Genomic DNA, 18,251 nt, shown 5'->3' with positions numbered 1-18,251 from the left:
GGGTATGTAAAAACTCTGCCTCTCGTACTGACAGATTTCACTCTTTGGTGTGATAATTCCAGCTTTCTTGGCAGAAGCCACCAAAGGGTGGAGGAGCTTTGTGACAGTGCATCTCACTTTGCATCAAGCCAAGCTTGTGGTGAAGTGCAGTGTACGGGGCACATCACTGTGGAGTCGGTGGATAGTGTATTTTCAGTTCCACTTACCTTGCCAGTTTACTAGGCTGTGTTATATCAAAATATGACTGAAGGTTGCCTAATTAGCTTCTTGTCAAGGTCCGGTTAACAGAAAAGCTGGCATGAGGAAACATTCGGCTGTTTGTCAGCCCAATTTCAAAAATCAATTTTACCCTTTTTAATCATCATGGATTTTCTTTGTAAATAATCTTGAAGAAGCTGAGAGAAAGGGAACATGAAGCAAGGGCCAGCTTAAACCCTTCTGCATCTCAAGTTGGTAAAGCTTTGATCCCCCACCCCCCCAAAAAATAGTGTTGTTATCCCTTGTACAAGGCGAAAGGATTCTGAGTTCTAGCCTAATCCTGAAGAAGCGATGAAAACCAGCTTGCCCTGCTTTTGAGTACTTCCTGCAGGGTTAGGGAAGGAAAAGGGCAGTTGCTTTTTCCTTTCACCAAAGTGCGCAGAGAGTCCTTTATGCAGCACTATTTTCCCCGTTGGTTAAAAGCAGGTAAATACAATTTCCGACAAGTCACTCATGATACTTGCAACAGTACTTTATTTCACTTCAGATACATTAAGCACATCCTGTAACTCAACACAAAGCTAGCCATCTACACTTATTTTTTGGGTGTAAGTACTCTGAAACAAAGTGCAGTAGGTGAGTAACTTACAGAGTGCATAGAGCGGTGTTGCGCTTACTGTTAAGGGGTGGTATCAGTAAATGGTGCTTATCCATTAGATGCTAGGGTTTGTTTCAAACATAACACAAATACAGGACAAAATCTGTGACATCCGAATGTCTTGTTTCACATAAAGTGCTGGTACAATAATTTAAATGTTACAAAACAAAGCTGTAACGATTCTAAAGCATTGTTACTCACAATGTGCATCTATTACAATAATCTGAAAGTGGTGTTTTTAGATGGCTCCGGTTTCTGCTTCCTTTGGGCTGTGCATAGCGACGTGCTCCAGCTGGCCTGAGTCCGAAACATCGTAACTAGTCTTGTACTTGGCCAGGATTTTCATCAGTGGTCGCAGCTTCAGCCACCACTGCTCCATGGGAATCCTGTGTCTGTAAGGGGGGGTGGGGAAAAAACCCAAGTGTTACTTGGTAGTGAGAACAAACACATTTTGTAGGTCATTTGACAACGACCACAGTAAGGGGCCACCTGATCAGGTTTTGACGTTTTTGGTGGGGTGTAAACACTCACCCAAAATGGAGAGAATAATGACAGAATACTGAAGGAACAAATAGATTTTACTATAAAGATGTTCTTTATAGGTAAGTATAACACCAAATAGGGCACAAAAATGCTGCCCCACAAAACTGTACCAGAAGTAAAGTAATTCGGGCATTAAAGCAAAGGCAATTACGAAACATTATTTAAAAGGACAGCGGAGCACCAGAATTTGTAATGAGAGACTTCCAAGTACAAGGAGAATGAAGAGAAAACACGAAGGGAGTTGTTAGAAAAGACAAGTGAACAACCAAAGTGCATCGCTGGCTGGCCGTAGGCCGAAGACAAACACGGAGTGAAATGGCTGGCGGACGCTGTGCGTCAGCACTGTGCAGAAGATGCTCGTCTGATGTGGTGAAAGGAAGCCTGTGCTGAGATGTTGAAAGGGTAAGCAGCGTATACGTACACAAAGTCTGTTTCACTCTTAAGCTCAGCCACAGGTTGGAAAACAAGGTTCCGTCTACGCATTCCCAGCAAACAAACCGAGTCATCCGTATTGGCAAACACTTTTCCTGAAAAGAATGAAATCATTCAGGATCTTTTTGTTCACACTTGTAAGGGCAAATACCCTTTTTTGGTAATTAAATTGAATAGGGAGCTTAATTCCAGTTACTGAATATTTAATGTAAAGATAAAACATCAATTAGTTCTTTAATAGGGTTAGATCATCACTTTTTTAATTTAGCTTTGATGATTAGGAATGAAAATACAGCTTAATTAATCAACAAGACGACTGAATTTTAACATCCAGTTTTACATTAGATTTTAGTAAACAGTGCTTTACAGAAATTCCCAAAGAAGACATATTACCTTCTTCTGTCTCCCATGTAGCCACCATGAAACAAAAAGGAAGAACAGATGTAACTATATAACCATCAACTTCTTCATGCATGAAAAAATGCAATCACACTAGCATTTTTTGAAGAAAGAAAACATCTCTCTGAATTATTGACCTCACTTGAGGGGAAATCTTCCCGTAGGAAGCACAGCAAGGCCCTACTGAATAATAAAAACATAAGAGGGGATGTAGTACATTGACTAACAATTACATTCATACGTTTGTGTAGTAGTCTCATATACTGACAGCTAGCCAAAGACAGTAACAGAGAGCACCAAATATTTCTGCACCTTTTCGGTAGGTTTCTTTCAGTTTTTTGGAGATCCACTGCATAGCTTTTGCAGAAATTTTTGTCCCGAAGTTTCTATCAAATGGTGAAGGTGCACCACCCTGTGTGAAAATTTAACTGTGGGTTAGTTATCAAACCAGCATTTGTCTCTCTCTATTTTATCGGTCATTTCCGTCAATGGCCTGCTTATTTATTTTCTTTTCTATTACCTCTTATTTCTATTTGCCCCAATTAGAAAAACAAACCCAAAACCCCACCATGCAAATCCAGCTAAAACATTTAAAATTTGTGTTAAGCCCTTGTCAAGTTCTAATTGAATCAATAACACTTTTCACTTAGGTAAATGCTCGGCTCAGCTTTCCCTTCCTTCAGCTTCCCCTCAGTGCGGATCACTAAGTGCCCGGCTATCCCGCTGCCACAGGGCAACCCGGTTCAGCATAATATGAATGAGAAAACTCCTTCAAGAGAGGTGTCGGAGCCTACGGAACACAAGTGCTGACTCTCATTTGGGCAGCCTGGGAAGCAAAGTGCTGCCCTGCAGCCAGAACGAGGAAGGCCATAACACCGTGTGTGTAATACCAGGACGACACGGCTGCACTGGGACTTCCTAGACTAGTAAGCGCATTATTTATTTTTTTGGGGCTGCTTTCATTCCAAGCATTATGCCAGCCTTTACAGAGCTCTGGGAACAAAAGTGTTGGGTTTGTTGTGGTTTTTTTTTTTTTAAAAAAACCTCTGTTTGTATTATATAAAGTCTGACTTTTCTGTCCATTTTCAACGCAGCAGATGGGACTGAAATCATCTGTGAAGTAGTTCCAAACAGACTGACTAATGCTGGTCCTGACCTTCAGATTAAACTTTGCTAAATTTTATGCAGAAAGCGTCAACCTCAGCATTGAATAACCTAAAAATATATGTGTAAGGGGACTATACATACAACTTGAAATGACTTAAAAGGAAAGACAGCCATTTCACTACTAGTATTTTTTACTCCACCTCAGTCTTGGTGGTTAGTGTAGCCCAATTACAAACTTACTATTTGCCTACTAACAAGTAGGATAGTGAGATGATGAGACACAAGGTTCAGAGACCACACTCACAACTGTCTTTTCCACAAGAAAAACCCATCTGCACATATTTTGTTAATGAAATCCCATCTTTTCCAGGGTTCAGAAGCCAGCTACATTGCGGATGGGCAGATAAGTGTGTTCTAAGGATATATGACAGTAAAAGATAGCTGTATTACCCGTTAAAAAGTATAATTGTATATTAATACAGACAGAAGAGAAATAAAAATGAAAATAACTAAGAATCTCATGTGGCTTTTTAAATAGATTTTTGAGAAGGAATTGCAATAAAATATAATCCTAACAAAAACTTCTGAGTTACCTAAGAACAAAAACCCACATACTTTTTTTTCTTTATTCCCGAGTCAGACGTGCTTGAAATGCTGGAATAGTGTATGCTCTTTGCTCAAAGTTAAGCTTGTCTGCAATTTTAAGGTCATTTTTACCTGCTGCATGTGGCCCAATACATTTTTTCGACAGTCAAACACTCCTTTTCCTTCTTCAGAATACAGCTGATAAATGAAGTCTGTTGTGTAGTTCTCATTGCAGTTCTCGTTTCTGTAACAATAAAGGCCAGATATAGTTAGCAAATTTACTATTAAGTAGTTCATGTCTTTACAGCTACTGAGTGACAAATGTTTTCCCATTTTCTTGATACCAGTAATCATGGCTTCGATATTTTCGTCTAATGCCATAGGTTCACTTTCACGTTACATGCTCATGATTTTGAAATCTGCATTACTTTTACTACATTCACGACTAGCAGGTCGCTTGGAATCCATTGTTGAATAAGGTAGTGAAAAATATCATTTTAGGCCTGACAAGTTCATTATGTAGAGGAAAAACTGCATTAAAACAAAACGTCATCGGCATCCAATGTCATCATTTTGCCCTTTAAGAAAGCACGGATAATGAACAGTACCTCAGGTTGTTCCTTACCAATATTGTAAACATAGGATATTTTTTCTCCCTAGTCATACAGGTAGTAGAACCTGAACAAATATAGTGGTGTTCTCATACAATTTATTGTGGCATTCATTTTTCAGCACTTTGCTACTCGGCATACTGAAAATAAATGCTGAAGAGAGCAGCTACAGCCTGATTTACGCTGCCTAAAAAGGTGTAATTTTAAAACATGCTAATTAACATACTTTAAAATGTTTTGATTTTTGAAAGATATTTTATTCTATATTATCTCCTAAAATCTAAGTAGGATTTTATAATAAAGGCCATACATTACGTGTACACATTGACGCTAGTTTTCGGACTACCTTTATTAAGAATTTACAAGAAAAGACAAAGCCAATGAGAAAATCAGCTGAAAATAGGATAAAATACTAGATTATTGAGCAAATATATGTATGTAGAAAGAAGGAAGTTTTAGACTTGAGCATCCAGACAGCCCCCAGACTTGCCTTCTGGAGCTACAGCTTTAGTAAAAATCTCATGGTAAAGGAATAATCAAGGAATACAGACTTAAGAGTGTCTTTGCAAGTGGCTGAACAGCCTACTTGGCTGAAGTGCTCAGCATCACTGATGCCATCTATTAAAACTACTTTGCTTACCTCAGCACTAGACCACGCTGGATACTGGTTTTCATTTTTTCAGTTAAGTGTTCCACATTAGCCTAGAAACAACAAAAGTATTTTTAACAAGCCATACAGAACCCTAAAACAACTTTAATGAGCATACATATTCTGAGAACTTCTGTGAAGTATTCCACATCAAGTATTATGTGCAAATTCACATTACCAGCAGGTTTTTGGAGATCCAGGATAGTATACTGGGTATGGCTATTCATCCTGGATTAAAACTTACTTCTTCCCCCACATCACAAATAACTGATTTCTGACCATAAGCCAACAATGTGCCCTTGTGGCCAAGAAGGCCAACAGTATCCTGGGCTGCATTAAAAGGAGCATGGCCAGCAGATCGAGGGAGGTTATCCTCCCCCTCTACTCTGCCCTAGTGAGGCCACATTTGGAGTCCTGTGTCCAGTTCCAGGCCCCCCAGTTTAAGAAGGACCTGGAACTGCTTGAGCAAGTCCAGCTGAGAGCTACCAAAGTGATCAGGGGACTGGAGCATCTCCCTTTATGAGGAAAGGCTGAGAGACTTGGGTTTGTTCAGCCTGGAGAAGAGAAGATGGAAGGGGGATTTCATCAATACCTCTAAATATCTAAAGGGTGGGTGTCAGGACGATGGGACCAGGCTCTTTTCAATAGTGCCCAGTGACACGACAAGGGGCAATGGGCACAAGCTGGAACATAGGAAGTTCCACCTCAATACAAGGAAAAATATCTTTCCTGTGCGGGTGCCAGAGCAGTGGCACAGGCTGCCCAGGGAGGCTGTGGAGTCCCTTCCCTGGAGACATTCACACCCCGCCTGGACGCGTTCCTGTGCCCCCTGCTCTGGGTGTGCCTGCTCAAGCAGGGGGGTTGGGCAAGATGATCTCCAGAGGTCCCTTCCAACCCCTACCATGCTGGGATTCTGTGATTTTAATAGCAACACTAAGTTTTTTGTATGCTATACTGGTATAGCACCAAGTTGGATAATGTCAATATACATAAAAATACAGAAATTACCACCAAAGATTGTATCTTGCCCCTAACTCCCAGTCCTTGCAAAAGTCCTGTACAGATGCAGTGATGTACTGCTGTGCTGGTACTCCCACACGTGACATGAAGAGTACATGCCAGTGAGAAATGAGTGGGGACGAATTACAATTCATTTCACATCTCTTTTCCTTTCAGGAAATTTCTATCTGTTCAGCTTTGTGTTTGCTCATGACCGCAGCTAGCACCAACTACCTCGGAAGTGTAAAAGCCTCCTAAGTAGACAAGTTCCGTATCAGCTCACACCCTAATCTGTACTTCAAGCCTGGGATCTTCATTTTAGTAACACCTCCAAACATGCTCTGAATAAGCTGTGGCATCAAAGTCAGTGTCTAATAAATCTCACATACTGTTCAACTCCTGCCACAAATAGCCCTCTAACACAATGGAAAAGGTATTTCTTTCCCCCCCGCCTTTTTTTCTTTTAAAACGGCCCAGGTCTGTTCATTTACATGTAATTTGAATTTCAATCAGAAGAATAAAAACTAAACAGTTCACCTAGTAGTGCTTAATGGCTAATGCAATAATTGTGTCAGTGAACTGAATCTGATGCCAGGAATAACTCGTCTATGCTCCTTTATATAATATGATGTAAGAACCAGCTTTACATGCGAGTGCTACTGACAAACATAGCTTTTAGATACAACCTAATATTTTAGGGTTTTTGTAACATGAGCCATCTACTTCAAACATACACATTATGCTGTATTTGTACAACAATTTTAGGATCTACTTAAAAATGAGGAAAACATTTCTAATGCTGTATACCTGGAGCTCTCGAATATCAAACTGTTCTTCAAAGATATAAGCAGCATCAGCTCCTGCCGCAAGGGCTCCCATGTTAGCCAGATAACCGCAATAACCACCCATGGTCTCAATGATGAACACACGACGCTTGGTACCACTGGCTGACTGTTTGATGCGATCACACGTCTAAATCAAAGACAACGTATTGTAAGTTTAAACGAAAAAGTCTGAATTTCTGTTTTCTGTATGTCATGCAATTCTATGTCACTTATCAGTAAAGAAGTTTAAGGAATTTATAAAAAATACATCCTTAAAAATTCCAACATAGCATAACCCATTTAACTATAATAACACCAAATAAAGTAATTCTTATAAATCATACACTGAACACCACAGCCAAAATGAAATGTTTTGCTACTATCAGCTCATATTTATTTTCTTCCTGCAAACAGTAAAACAAGAATTAATCTTGGTTTGTGGATGGAATTAAAAGTTGTGATAGTTTTCTAACACAAATACAAATGGATATAAAGGAGCTTTTTAATTGGCTCTGGTAGAGCAAGTTTCTCTCCTTTGCTTTAACTCTATTCATTACTCAAGAATTTATCTCTTTCTAGTATTGATTTTAAAATACACTGCATTCTCAACCATACTTAACGGTTACAGTTTCTTAAGTCCTTAGCATGTTTTTGTCCTATGGTTTACTTTCCAATAATGATATACACATAAATATAATTCTTTCAAGCAATACCAGAGCTTTTTTTTTCCCCAATGTTTTTTGTTTTTTTATTAATAGGTCCATACTTACTAGAAAAAGACCGCAATCTCCACAGGCTAAATCTTACTGTGACCAGGATAAAAAAATGTTCTTTGCAAAGAGATCTGTTGCTTACATGCCACCAATTAACATCAGTATTTTTCAGAGCTGCCTAAGAGACTTAGAAAATAACAGAGAAAATCTCCAGTGTGGGAGGATCTGGGAAACTTAGGAAAACGTTGAAACGCAGGAACTAGGTTACTACATGTCTCCAGGTTTTAATAGTACTCAAAAAGCTATCTGACAAACTCTTACTTCCTAGAATGAGTTTTTCTACCATTCAAAGTTATTTTGAAGTCATCAGATAATGTATCTTCCTTTCAGAAAGCAGGTAACAGAAAGAGAAAGCTACCATTTCCTTCTTTGTCTTAAAAATAAGTAAGTAGGTTATACCAGACTTGGTGACATGAAGAATTTTGCAGAACTGATGTACCCACCCAACACCAGTTCTGTTTAGTAAAAATGAGAAATAGAAGTACTTGGGAAGCTTGTCATCTTGAAACCTGAATTATGGTAATGATAAAAAATCCCTATGCCTTACAGATTTTCTGAATGAGTAACTATTGATACAGTAATATTTGAGGTATTTCTGTTTCACAGATATAACCAGCACCTCCATTCAGCTAACTGAAAATAATATTCTAAGCTGGAATTAAGACTGTGAGCAATACAGTCTTTAAAAAGATACCTAGCAGACCACAGAACAAATAATGAATATGAGAGAAACCTTGAAACAATAAAAGAATAGAACTTCTAACCTCATAAGTTTTAATACACTGAAGGACTAAAACCAGTGTATGCATTTATTTAGGTCCAGCTGCCAAGATACATGTAATTTAATTTATACATATTTTACTTATATAGTTGCATACATCCATGTTATGTGTATTCACACATACATATATAGACACGCAAGCACAGATTTCACATTAATTTATTCAGAATATGGACTGACATTCTGCTAGCCTAAGCAGGAAGTACCCCCGTAACAAACTACATCACAAAAGCCTACGTTGAATTTCATGAGTTTTTCAAAATGACACTTTCTTTTACCCAGCTTGGATTTTACCGTGTTCCCAAGCACTTACTTGCCCCTTCCAGATGTGGTTTCATAAGAGTTTTTGCACAATACTGGCATCTGGCATATGGTAAACAGTAACAAAGTTATAAGAATCCCCATTACTTTTAATAGTGACAGATTCAGCACTGAACCAATTCTAACTCAATTTAAAAGAGGTGCCTGGATCTGGATGGATACTGTGTGTTTAGCTTATGATATAAAAAGACCTTGGCTTTAGACACTGAAGAAATAAATACACATGTGAAGATTTCCTTCATTTTGAGAGACTTAAAACATGTGTAAAAGCCAAGCTTTCTAAAGAAGTTTTCCAGCTGCTGGTAGTAGAATGAAATTTTCTGCATCTTAAGAAGTTCTACGTTCTAAGCAAGGATGTAAAACTGTAGTTGCTTTTGGGATTACTCCAGGTTTATTTAGAAGGATTTCTATTCTTGACTATACAAGAGACATAGTTGAAACTTCCTATAATTCTTGCTGTCTCAGAATGACTGTCACAGAAATGCCCAAATAAAATAATGACATAGATGGATTTTTAAAGAATCATTAATTCATAAACTACTCCATAGGCTAGAAAGGCCAAACCAAGTGTTCTGTTTTTAGCATAAACTAAATATTCTAACCATAACCAAATTCAGTAGATACAACCCGTTTTATTTTGTTTTTTTTTTTATTAAGAGCGTTGTTGAAAGCTGTAAAAATTACAATTAAAATTAATAATAAAAGCACTGAAATAAAAGAAAGCAGCAATATATATAACCATTTTTTCCCCGTTGTGTTTTCATGTTTTCACTTTTACAGGTGAATCACTGTTAGAAGTTACCTCAGTCATAATTAGCAGACTTAGCTTGACACAGTAGATAAGGGGGAAGCAGCTAACGGAGTGCCTGTGTCCTGCTCACGTACACATTGCTACAATTTACCCACACTGCATCGTTGGTCGGCCTCACCTCAGGGATGCTGTACTGCATCTCCCAAAGACCAAGCCAGAATATATTCTGACACAGCTCTTTCAATTATCTACTGGAGCTTTTTCACTCTATATAAATAAATAACACTGTATCAGAGCAGGAAAACAAACCTACATTTCTCAAACCCAATGATCTCTATTCTTTCTTGGCCAATTACTTCATAATGATTTATATGGATTGATAATGAGGAGTTCGGTAAAACCCGGAGCTGTTCGGAGGTTTACTTATTTGTTTGCATTAGACCTCAACTCAGTTCCCTTTGCTGAGGCTACAGCAGACTCAATAGGATCGTAAAGAACTTGGAGAGTCCATGTAGCAGTTGTACCCAAGGGAAAATGCTATGGCAGGCTAAAACTAGAAAACTGATTGTTCTGACTGAAATGGAAAACTCATGCATAGGAAGTTCTGGCCTCACACTGTTTAGTTAGCATCAGTGACAGACTAACTGCTTATACTATGCATGGATTTATATGCACTTAATATATGTTAAGCCTAATGCAGTCTATAGGATTATTCACGTGTTTAGTGTTAACCATGTACTTAAAGTGCTCTACTGCACTGAGCTCAGTCATTAGCCCATGCAATAAATCTGGCATTTATTTATAAAACATGTGCTTTCTTCTTTCACTTAAACAATGCTGAGGAGCTGTATAAGAGTAAAAAAAAAAAAAAAAAAAAAATATCAAAGCAAGCAAAATATTTTCTCCTCAGTAAAAGCAAACGTCCTAAGCACTAATGCAGCAGTCTTGGATAACAAAACAGAGTCCCCAGGAGTTGAACATCCAACACAATTTTTATTAGGTAAATCTTTAATCAGTCTTAGAAAACTTCTTAGCTATAAATCATAAAAAACCCCCAGTAAATAAATTATTTTAGAAAACTAGACATTTCAAGGTCTTTAGGTACCCTAATGTTACACATTTTATAATTTTAACTTTTAAAAGATAAGCAGTCTTACCTCCACAATAGCATTCAAGGCAGTGTCAGCACCAATGCTAAAGTCTGTGCCTGGCACATTGTTGCTAATAGTAGCGGGCAACACACAGATAGGTACGCAAAACTCCTCAAAACGGGAACGTGCCTCATGTAGCTGCAGACAACTTTCATAGGCCTGAAGCAGTGGTACAAGTATGAGTGATACATTCCTTGTCTTTGGATTGCTCTGCTAATGACTCCTTGCATGTGATGGTAAATTTGGCTGTCCGTTGGCCCAAGTAAATACAATTGGTGCGATTGGGGGGGGCAGGGGGAGGGCGGTTTCCTGTACATATCACAACAGTGCACTAGGGTTGCATTGGCACAATGCTCCTCGAAGAAATGCAGAAGATTAGTGCAAGTTAATAGAGAGTGAGTGTGAAGTGTGCACAGCATAGAGGTCTGAAGCAGATGGGCAGCAAAAGACAGCATAAAGGTAGACTAGAAATAATTCCACAAGAAACCACTTAAAGAACAAAGTTTGATACATGTTAAGGAGTTTAGAAAGTTAACCAGTAAAACATCTACAACTTGAAGGAAATGCTTAAAGAAAGCTGCTTTTTTAAAAACTATGTTATCCTATAAACTCAAGACACACATCTGTTTCCACCAAGAAAAAAATAAGTTTTGCCTACGCCTTCCAAGATTCTATCAACACCACACATCTGCCTCTACACACACAGGCTGGACGTAGGCCCAGAAAAATCCAGGACCATGTGCACATGGATGAGTTAATAAAGTTTGCAGGTACAATTCAAAGATTCTTTGAAAAGGAGCTGGAGGTCCTTGGGAAGATTCCAAACACTACAAAGTAAATCATCATGTGAAAAGGATTAGGTGTTCCTATATAGATGTCAAAATACTACTTAAAGGTTAAGATCGTGCATCTGTTTTAAGTCAGTAAACATTTTTTTAGTTACATTATTCCAATTCTTCTTAATCTAAACTGATCAACGTCTCTCATGATGTGTGGCAATTTTTCAAGGTGCCTATGTAATGGCTCTCCTCAAGAAAGCCTGATTACATAGTATGTCATGTTTTTCTTAATCTCTTTCTCCCAGAAAGGACTGATGTTCACAGAAGTCTCATATTTTCAATTTCTCAAATCAGGTCAGAGAAGAAACTACTGCAGATCAAATTATTAGACAGCTATGTCCAAAAATATCTATACAGTAACTGATTTCAGTAATAATTTAGGAGGAAGTGATGGGAAAAAATCCACCTGCGAGAGTTCTACTCTCTCAATTTTTTTCCTAGATAAAGCAGATCCTGCTCAGTGAGGACAGGACATATGGTGGTAGGTGCATGACGTGCAAACTGACTTCCTAAAGCTTATCTCTGCGCGTGTTTTGTAAGTGCAACTTTCAGTTAAGCTCAGTCCTAGGATGCGTTTCCAGTTTAAGTCTGAAATACAGTTTGAAAGACTGCACTTTCACACCTGTAGCTCTGAGAAGCACTACAACCAGAAGAGCAGCAAAGGGATTTTTTTTCCCTTTTTTTTTTTTTTTTTTTAAGTGGATGAAAACTCAGTGAGAAAATGTCAAATGTCAGTAACTGCCTAGCCCAACTCAGCTCAGTCAGGCTGCTTTGAGTTTTTATTTCTACTGAAAAATAAAGACACAATGAATTGCGATGGTTTGGTAAAATCACATGGGCTTCCTGGAGATCTGCAAGACATGAGTTTCTCTACAAAGTTTTATACTGAGACTTTCGGGAAACCAAGTTGAAGGGAGACTTAGAGTAATAACTAACACAATTGGTTAGTCTGCATTTATGATATGTTAAGATGCAGTTAAGATATGTTTTACTTGCATTAAATATTGTCATTTATTTGATGCAAGTGATTTCAGCAAACATATCCAAAGACTGTACCTTCACCAAGCATGAGCATTAGATGATTATATGCAACATCTTCGAATCACTGCAGCAAAATATGAAAATGCTTTCAATAAAGGGACACTTAATAATTATAAAGGGTAAACAAGTGATTGGTAGTTTTAATAATTGCTTTACAATTATTTTTTTAAAAATAAGTACTACAGTAAGATAATACAGGGATACCCTACTATGTCAATAAAATGGTCTAATCATTTCACACCCTTTTATTATATTTGTGTTATTAAAAAGGGTATTGCCATAACCAAGGATGCTTTATAAAAATCCATGCAGTCAAGCAAAGACCATTGTTTGTTGACTTATGTTGATCTAAATGTAAATGGCCACTAGAAGTGGTGGATTTACTGCCCTAGCTCCACATCCAGCTGTTGCTAGGACTGAACTGGATGCTGCTTTAATTGGTTAGCTAGCTTAGCCAGGCTAGTTTTCAGCTTCCTAGTTCAGAGTAATATGGAGCCACATATGCTAGCACCAGCACTGGGAGGGTACAGGAGTCTGTGTTTTTCAAGGAAACTGCGTGGAGACTGCATTAAGGCAATGTGACTGTAGCTTTATTCACTCCTCATAAGAAAGGGTTTTCTTGTGGCTGTTTGCTATGGTTTTTCTCACAAAACCAATAGATCAACCTGTACCCTCTTCCACTTTGATGAAAGGAAAAGGCAGATTCTCAAAAAGACACATTAGAGTTTCAGCATCTTCCTTTTTCGGGTTCTGTTTTCTCCATCTCTAGCTGATACCTTTTCTTTTAGTTTTCCCATTTTCTTCTACACCACCTAAATAAATTAATATTCTTCCATACCTTGTTCTGGTTTATTCCTTTTTCCATCAGTTTCCCCATGCCCATCAGTAGGCTTTATTTTCAAATTAAATTTCCATCTTTTCCATTCTCTTTCCATGTTCTGTAGCTGAAAGAGTCTAACTTTTTATTCATTCTGCTTAATTACAGAGTAGGTTTCTGCTTTTTATTTCCACTAAATGTATTGCTAATGCCTCTTTTTGATCAATATTAAGTAATCCAACTTTCCCTTAGAAATATATTTCTACCCTTCATGGTTATGCAGGGAAAAAACCACTTCTTTGTTGTCACATTCCAGAAGTCTGCTATCTGAAATAGTATTCTATTCATTTCACTGGACTAGCAACATGAAGTTGAGAACAGAGGTATTTTTATTATGGTAGTTATTTTACTGATGCTTCTTTTCACAGAGAAGTCAAAGTTCGTGTCCTTACCCTGCAATCCTAAACAATTTATTTTATGTATCTAGATATACAAGCCGTATGCACACCCTTTTCATATACAGAAACCTCCAGCTGTTCTGAGTTATTTTATATTGTGGAGTTTTCACAGACAATTGTTCTCACTAATATTCTGAAAACTGATGTGAAAAATACAGCACAAGATAAATTTGAAACACTCTTCAAAAGACAAACAAAATTCTACTATTCAACTGATCACAAGCCTGTAGTTTAAAACAAAAATGGAAAAAACTGAGCATTTCAAGAGGATCATAGAATCTAAATTCTTGAGAAACATACCATCCACTGTCTATGACTTAGGGAAAAGCACACTACTGCCTAATCTCTCATTCCGATGTTACGTATCTGTTGGCCTGGGTTTTATGTTTTTAAATGCAGCCTCTCAACACATTTTATGTACAAATGTCTCAAGGTACCATTTACATGCCTTGACAAGTTTCAAACAACTTAACATTTACAAGTGTCTAGTAATGCCAAACACTAACAAGGCCTCATTACCCAACACAAGTGTACTTACCTTACGAAAGTTGTCAGGAACATAGAAGTAAGAACATTATCACACAAAAACTAAGTGTGATGACATTTTGGCGTTCATAAGAGGTATTAATCTGAGAGCACTGAAAACTGTGATGCATTTATTCACCTAGTAGTGGCAACAGGAATTAAAATGCTATGAACTAGATATAATGGACATTCATGTCCATTTGCTACTTTCATTTACCACAGTCAATTGTATGACTTGTATTGAGATATCAGTCACATTTAAGGGGCATCACCACTATCGAACTTGATCTGAACATACAACACAGGAATGAAAGGATACAATTTTCATTATGAGTTTTAGTGAATCATGTTCAAGCAATCAGAGCAGAAAACTGAAAATATACCAAGCAGAAATGTTTCCCCAACACAACATCCTGCTCCTTCCCCGCCAAAAAAAACCAACTTAATCTTCCATTGGACTGAATCTAAATCTTGCAAAGCCATTACATTTCATATTTATTTCAGACAAAAATAAAATGCAAAAACAAGATGAAAGCTATTAATAAAAAAAATCAGTTTGAAAAAATTCCAGCTACTGCATTGACAATATGGAGATGCTGACATTTTCTTGCCTAATGAAGGTGGATGGTATCTAGAAACCTAAGTATAAAGCAAAACACAACAATGAGAGAGACTGACTATGATATATCCCACTCTACATGAAATAACCTATAAAAAGAAGTCAGTTAGGTAAACAAAGCTTGAGAAGGAAAGAAAAGGAGAAAAGTAGGTGTTATGCACATCATTTTACTCACCTTAATTTGTGACCAATCGTTTTGAAGAGATATTTTTATTTACCAGAACTGGAAACATCAACATTTATAACCTAAATTGTCTATAAAGAATATGTTCAAGATAAATTTTAGTTAGCTTACAGTCTTGTTCAAGGCAGGAGTTAAGGAAATGGAAATTTCCTAACTGAAGGGTTTATTTTGCTGAAGATAAAAATATTTATGTTGGCATGGTAAAAAACAAAAACCAGGGGAAATTATGTTACTGCTCTTGAAGTTGATAGCATTTGAGGAATCCTTCAAACTTCTGAAAATATCACCATTATAAAAAATCTTCAAATACATCTAAGTGACAGAAGAACTCACATTTCGTTTTCAAAAGCAACCTGAAATTCTTTTCCCGCTTGACATGAGCACCATGCTTGCTATTTTTCACATTTTAATATGTAGCTCAACATTTACAATCAGTGAAAAAATTCTACATTCTGGCTCTGACGTGGCTGGAGACAAAAACCAGAAAGGGGAACTTGCGATATAATATGGCAATTCATTGTAATTCAGTAAGCAAGTTATGAAATAATTCCTGTTTCTTCTTTATAAATTAAAATGTAAATTCAATTTTGAAGACAAACGCTTTATTAGGTCTTTGTTGTGTTTTAAACTATTGACACTCTGCAACTGTATCTGCAATATGTACGTGTCTGTAGGTTACGCTGAAAATAAAAAAAAAGTGTAAAGTTACTGTTACTGTTTCACAGCCAAAATTATGCCAGAATATATAGAAACAGAATTGTTCTTCTTAGTAGAGTTATAATGGATTAATGCTTCTTTAGTGATTCAGATGAACTGTAAATGAGCATGCCTGGCAATTTAATTTATGTGGTGTTTGATAATGCTCTTTCCTATCCAACTGTGTGTAGTATTAACCGATCCATTTTTAATTTACATCGTATTACTGATTTTTTTAAAAAATACTTCATAATATGTCTCAACCCTTTTTTATAAAATGTTCAATTAGTAGAATACATGTAATTCCTATTATTAGAGAAACATGGATCTTCCATTCTCTATTAGAGAAATAAAGATGTTACATACATAAATAAGTCTCTCTTTCTGAACAGAACATTCACTCAGTGTTTATTATAGCTGGGTATACTGATATTTTACATATAATAGGGATTTTTTTTCCTCTACAAGTGCATCAAATGATCATCATGTCTTAGCTTTATGTTTCTTTCTTCCGTACACAATAGATATATGCCATCTTACTTTGTAGTTTACAAATTTACCGGTCATTGTAGTTTCATATGAAACCTAATGGAAGCATTTGGGATCCTAAACCTTCTCCTTTTTTAAATAGGTGTCATGAATGTAGCCATATTAAGTAACTGTATTGTTTTCCAGATTACATTTCCAAAGTTCTGGTCTATAAAAATATCCAGTTCTAGCCAATTCAGTCTGTTTTAACCAGAACTGCTTTGTTAGTAAGCGCACACAGCAGAATAGACTTACATCAGTTATAGTGTTCAGAGCAGTATCTGCACCAATGCTGAAATCTGAACCTGGTACATTGTTGGATACAGTTGCAGGAACCATAACCATTGGAACACAGAATTCGTCATATTTCTCTCGGGCAGCTGACAATTCCAGAAGTCCAAGGTACGCCTGTTGGGCACAGGCATTGGGCGAAAAATTAGGATGAATACAATAAGGGCAAAGTTGGAATGGTAAAATGGAAAGGGCCACAGGGGGAGCCATTTCTACCACAGCACACTTCAGCAAGTCAAAGCATTAATGAAGCACTAAAATCTAACACACACAAAAAAAGAAAGCATTAATAACAGGTATACATTTGAACACAAACAATAAATAGAACATTCATTTTCAAGAGAATATACATTTTAGACATAACAAAGTGCTTTGTACAACACAAACATGCCGCAAACTGGTTCCCCAATCTTCACGTACTGCTACTTCTCATTTAAAACCTTAATATTCCTGAACTAGGGCCATTTCCGCTAGCATGTTGGAAAAAGTGGATGATTCATTCCTTATCAGGCAGCATTAAGCATGTTCTCCTCTGCGAAGAGTTGGCACAATACTTTCCTGAATCAAGATTTCAGAAATTTATTTAAAATTAAATGAATGTGAAATATGGAAAAAGAAAAATACCTCGCTAGGCCAATTACAGATTTTGAGATACACTATGTGAGAAAGAGTGGCTTAAGTAAGGGACCACAGTGCAATTACTATTAAAGGGCAAAAACTTCTGGAAGTACGTTGTAAGTATTGATACAGTATAGAGGGGAACTTGCACTCCTGAAGTCATTAATTTATTTTTTTAATACAAAATACTGTTCTACCATCTCACCTTATTGATCAATTTAGCACATCCTGTTTTGCAGTTACTAGTCACTGCCTTGAGTGTCAACTTTCTACAGAATCACTGACTGATGATACTTCTGATCATAAACACTATTTGTGTTCTGTATCAAATATAGTTATAAACAAATGCACTTTACATGAAGATTGAGTAAAAATTAAAACAGTCTATTCCTTTTGTAAGGAATTCTACTCAGACATAATTAGACATTTCAGTGTACCTCAAATCCACCAATAACCATAAGGGCGTTAATGTTGTTAGTGCGCATCTGGTCAGCAATCTTCTCCAAATATTTTGCAGGAAGAGTACTAAAAATTATTAAACCAAAAGAAAAATAAAAACAATTTACAGACTTTGCAACAATTAGATGAAACAGTAGACTGAGCAGGAAATGCAATATTTTTTGTTTTATGTATTTATTCACACAAATAATTCTCCCTGACAACTAGTAAGGAATCAAGTCAATTGTAAAGAAATAACATGTTTGCAATCCTTTTAAGTGTAAGGATCCTAAGAAATTTTTCCGTTGAGGTCCTGACACCTATTTTCATTCTCTCTTCGGAGCTGTTACAGTACTATAAAGACAGCCAAGTTGGAATGTAACAAATCAAAAAAAAAGAAAAAAATTGAGGACTT

The 18,251-nt window shown here is 36.9% G+C and overlaps 1 protein-coding gene across 4 annotated transcripts in view; it reads right to left on the bottom strand.

Moving 5' to 3' along the window:
* Positions 1-715: 715 nt before the first annotated feature.
* The window catches only part of PFKP (phosphofructokinase, platelet), a 48,034-nt gene continuing 30,498 nt past the window's right edge, over positions 716-18,251 (bottom strand). For 2 of the 4 annotated variants that reach the window (XM_075082417.1, XM_075082418.1), the window contains 8 exons: positions 17,836-17,923; positions 10,789-10,941; positions 6,989-7,153; positions 5,174-5,235; positions 4,055-4,166; positions 2,543-2,642; positions 1,821-1,926; positions 716-1,248 (listed from right to left, as the gene is read on the bottom strand). In XM_075082417.1, the coding sequence (XP_074938518.1) occupies positions 1,095-1,248; positions 1,821-1,926; positions 2,543-2,642; positions 4,055-4,166; positions 5,174-5,235; positions 6,989-7,153; positions 10,789-10,941; positions 17,836-17,923 (940 nt within the window). In that variant the 3' untranslated portion in view covers positions 716-1,094. Of the gene's footprint in view, positions 1,249-1,820; positions 1,927-2,542; positions 2,643-4,054; positions 4,167-5,173; positions 5,236-6,988; positions 7,154-10,788; positions 10,942-16,744; positions 16,898-17,835; positions 17,924-18,251 lie in introns of all 4 variants that reach the window. The other 2 variants (XM_075082420.1, XM_075082419.1) reach the window with 2 other exon arrangements.

This window comes from Phalacrocorax aristotelis, chromosome 2, assembly GCF_949628215.1.
Source record: "Phalacrocorax aristotelis chromosome 2, bGulAri2.1, whole genome shotgun sequence".
Lineage (NCBI taxonomy): Eukaryota > Metazoa > Chordata > Aves > Suliformes > Phalacrocoracidae > Phalacrocorax > Phalacrocorax aristotelis.
Note: the sequence above shows the minus strand (reverse complement) of the source record. Positions and strands in the feature narration are given on the sequence as shown.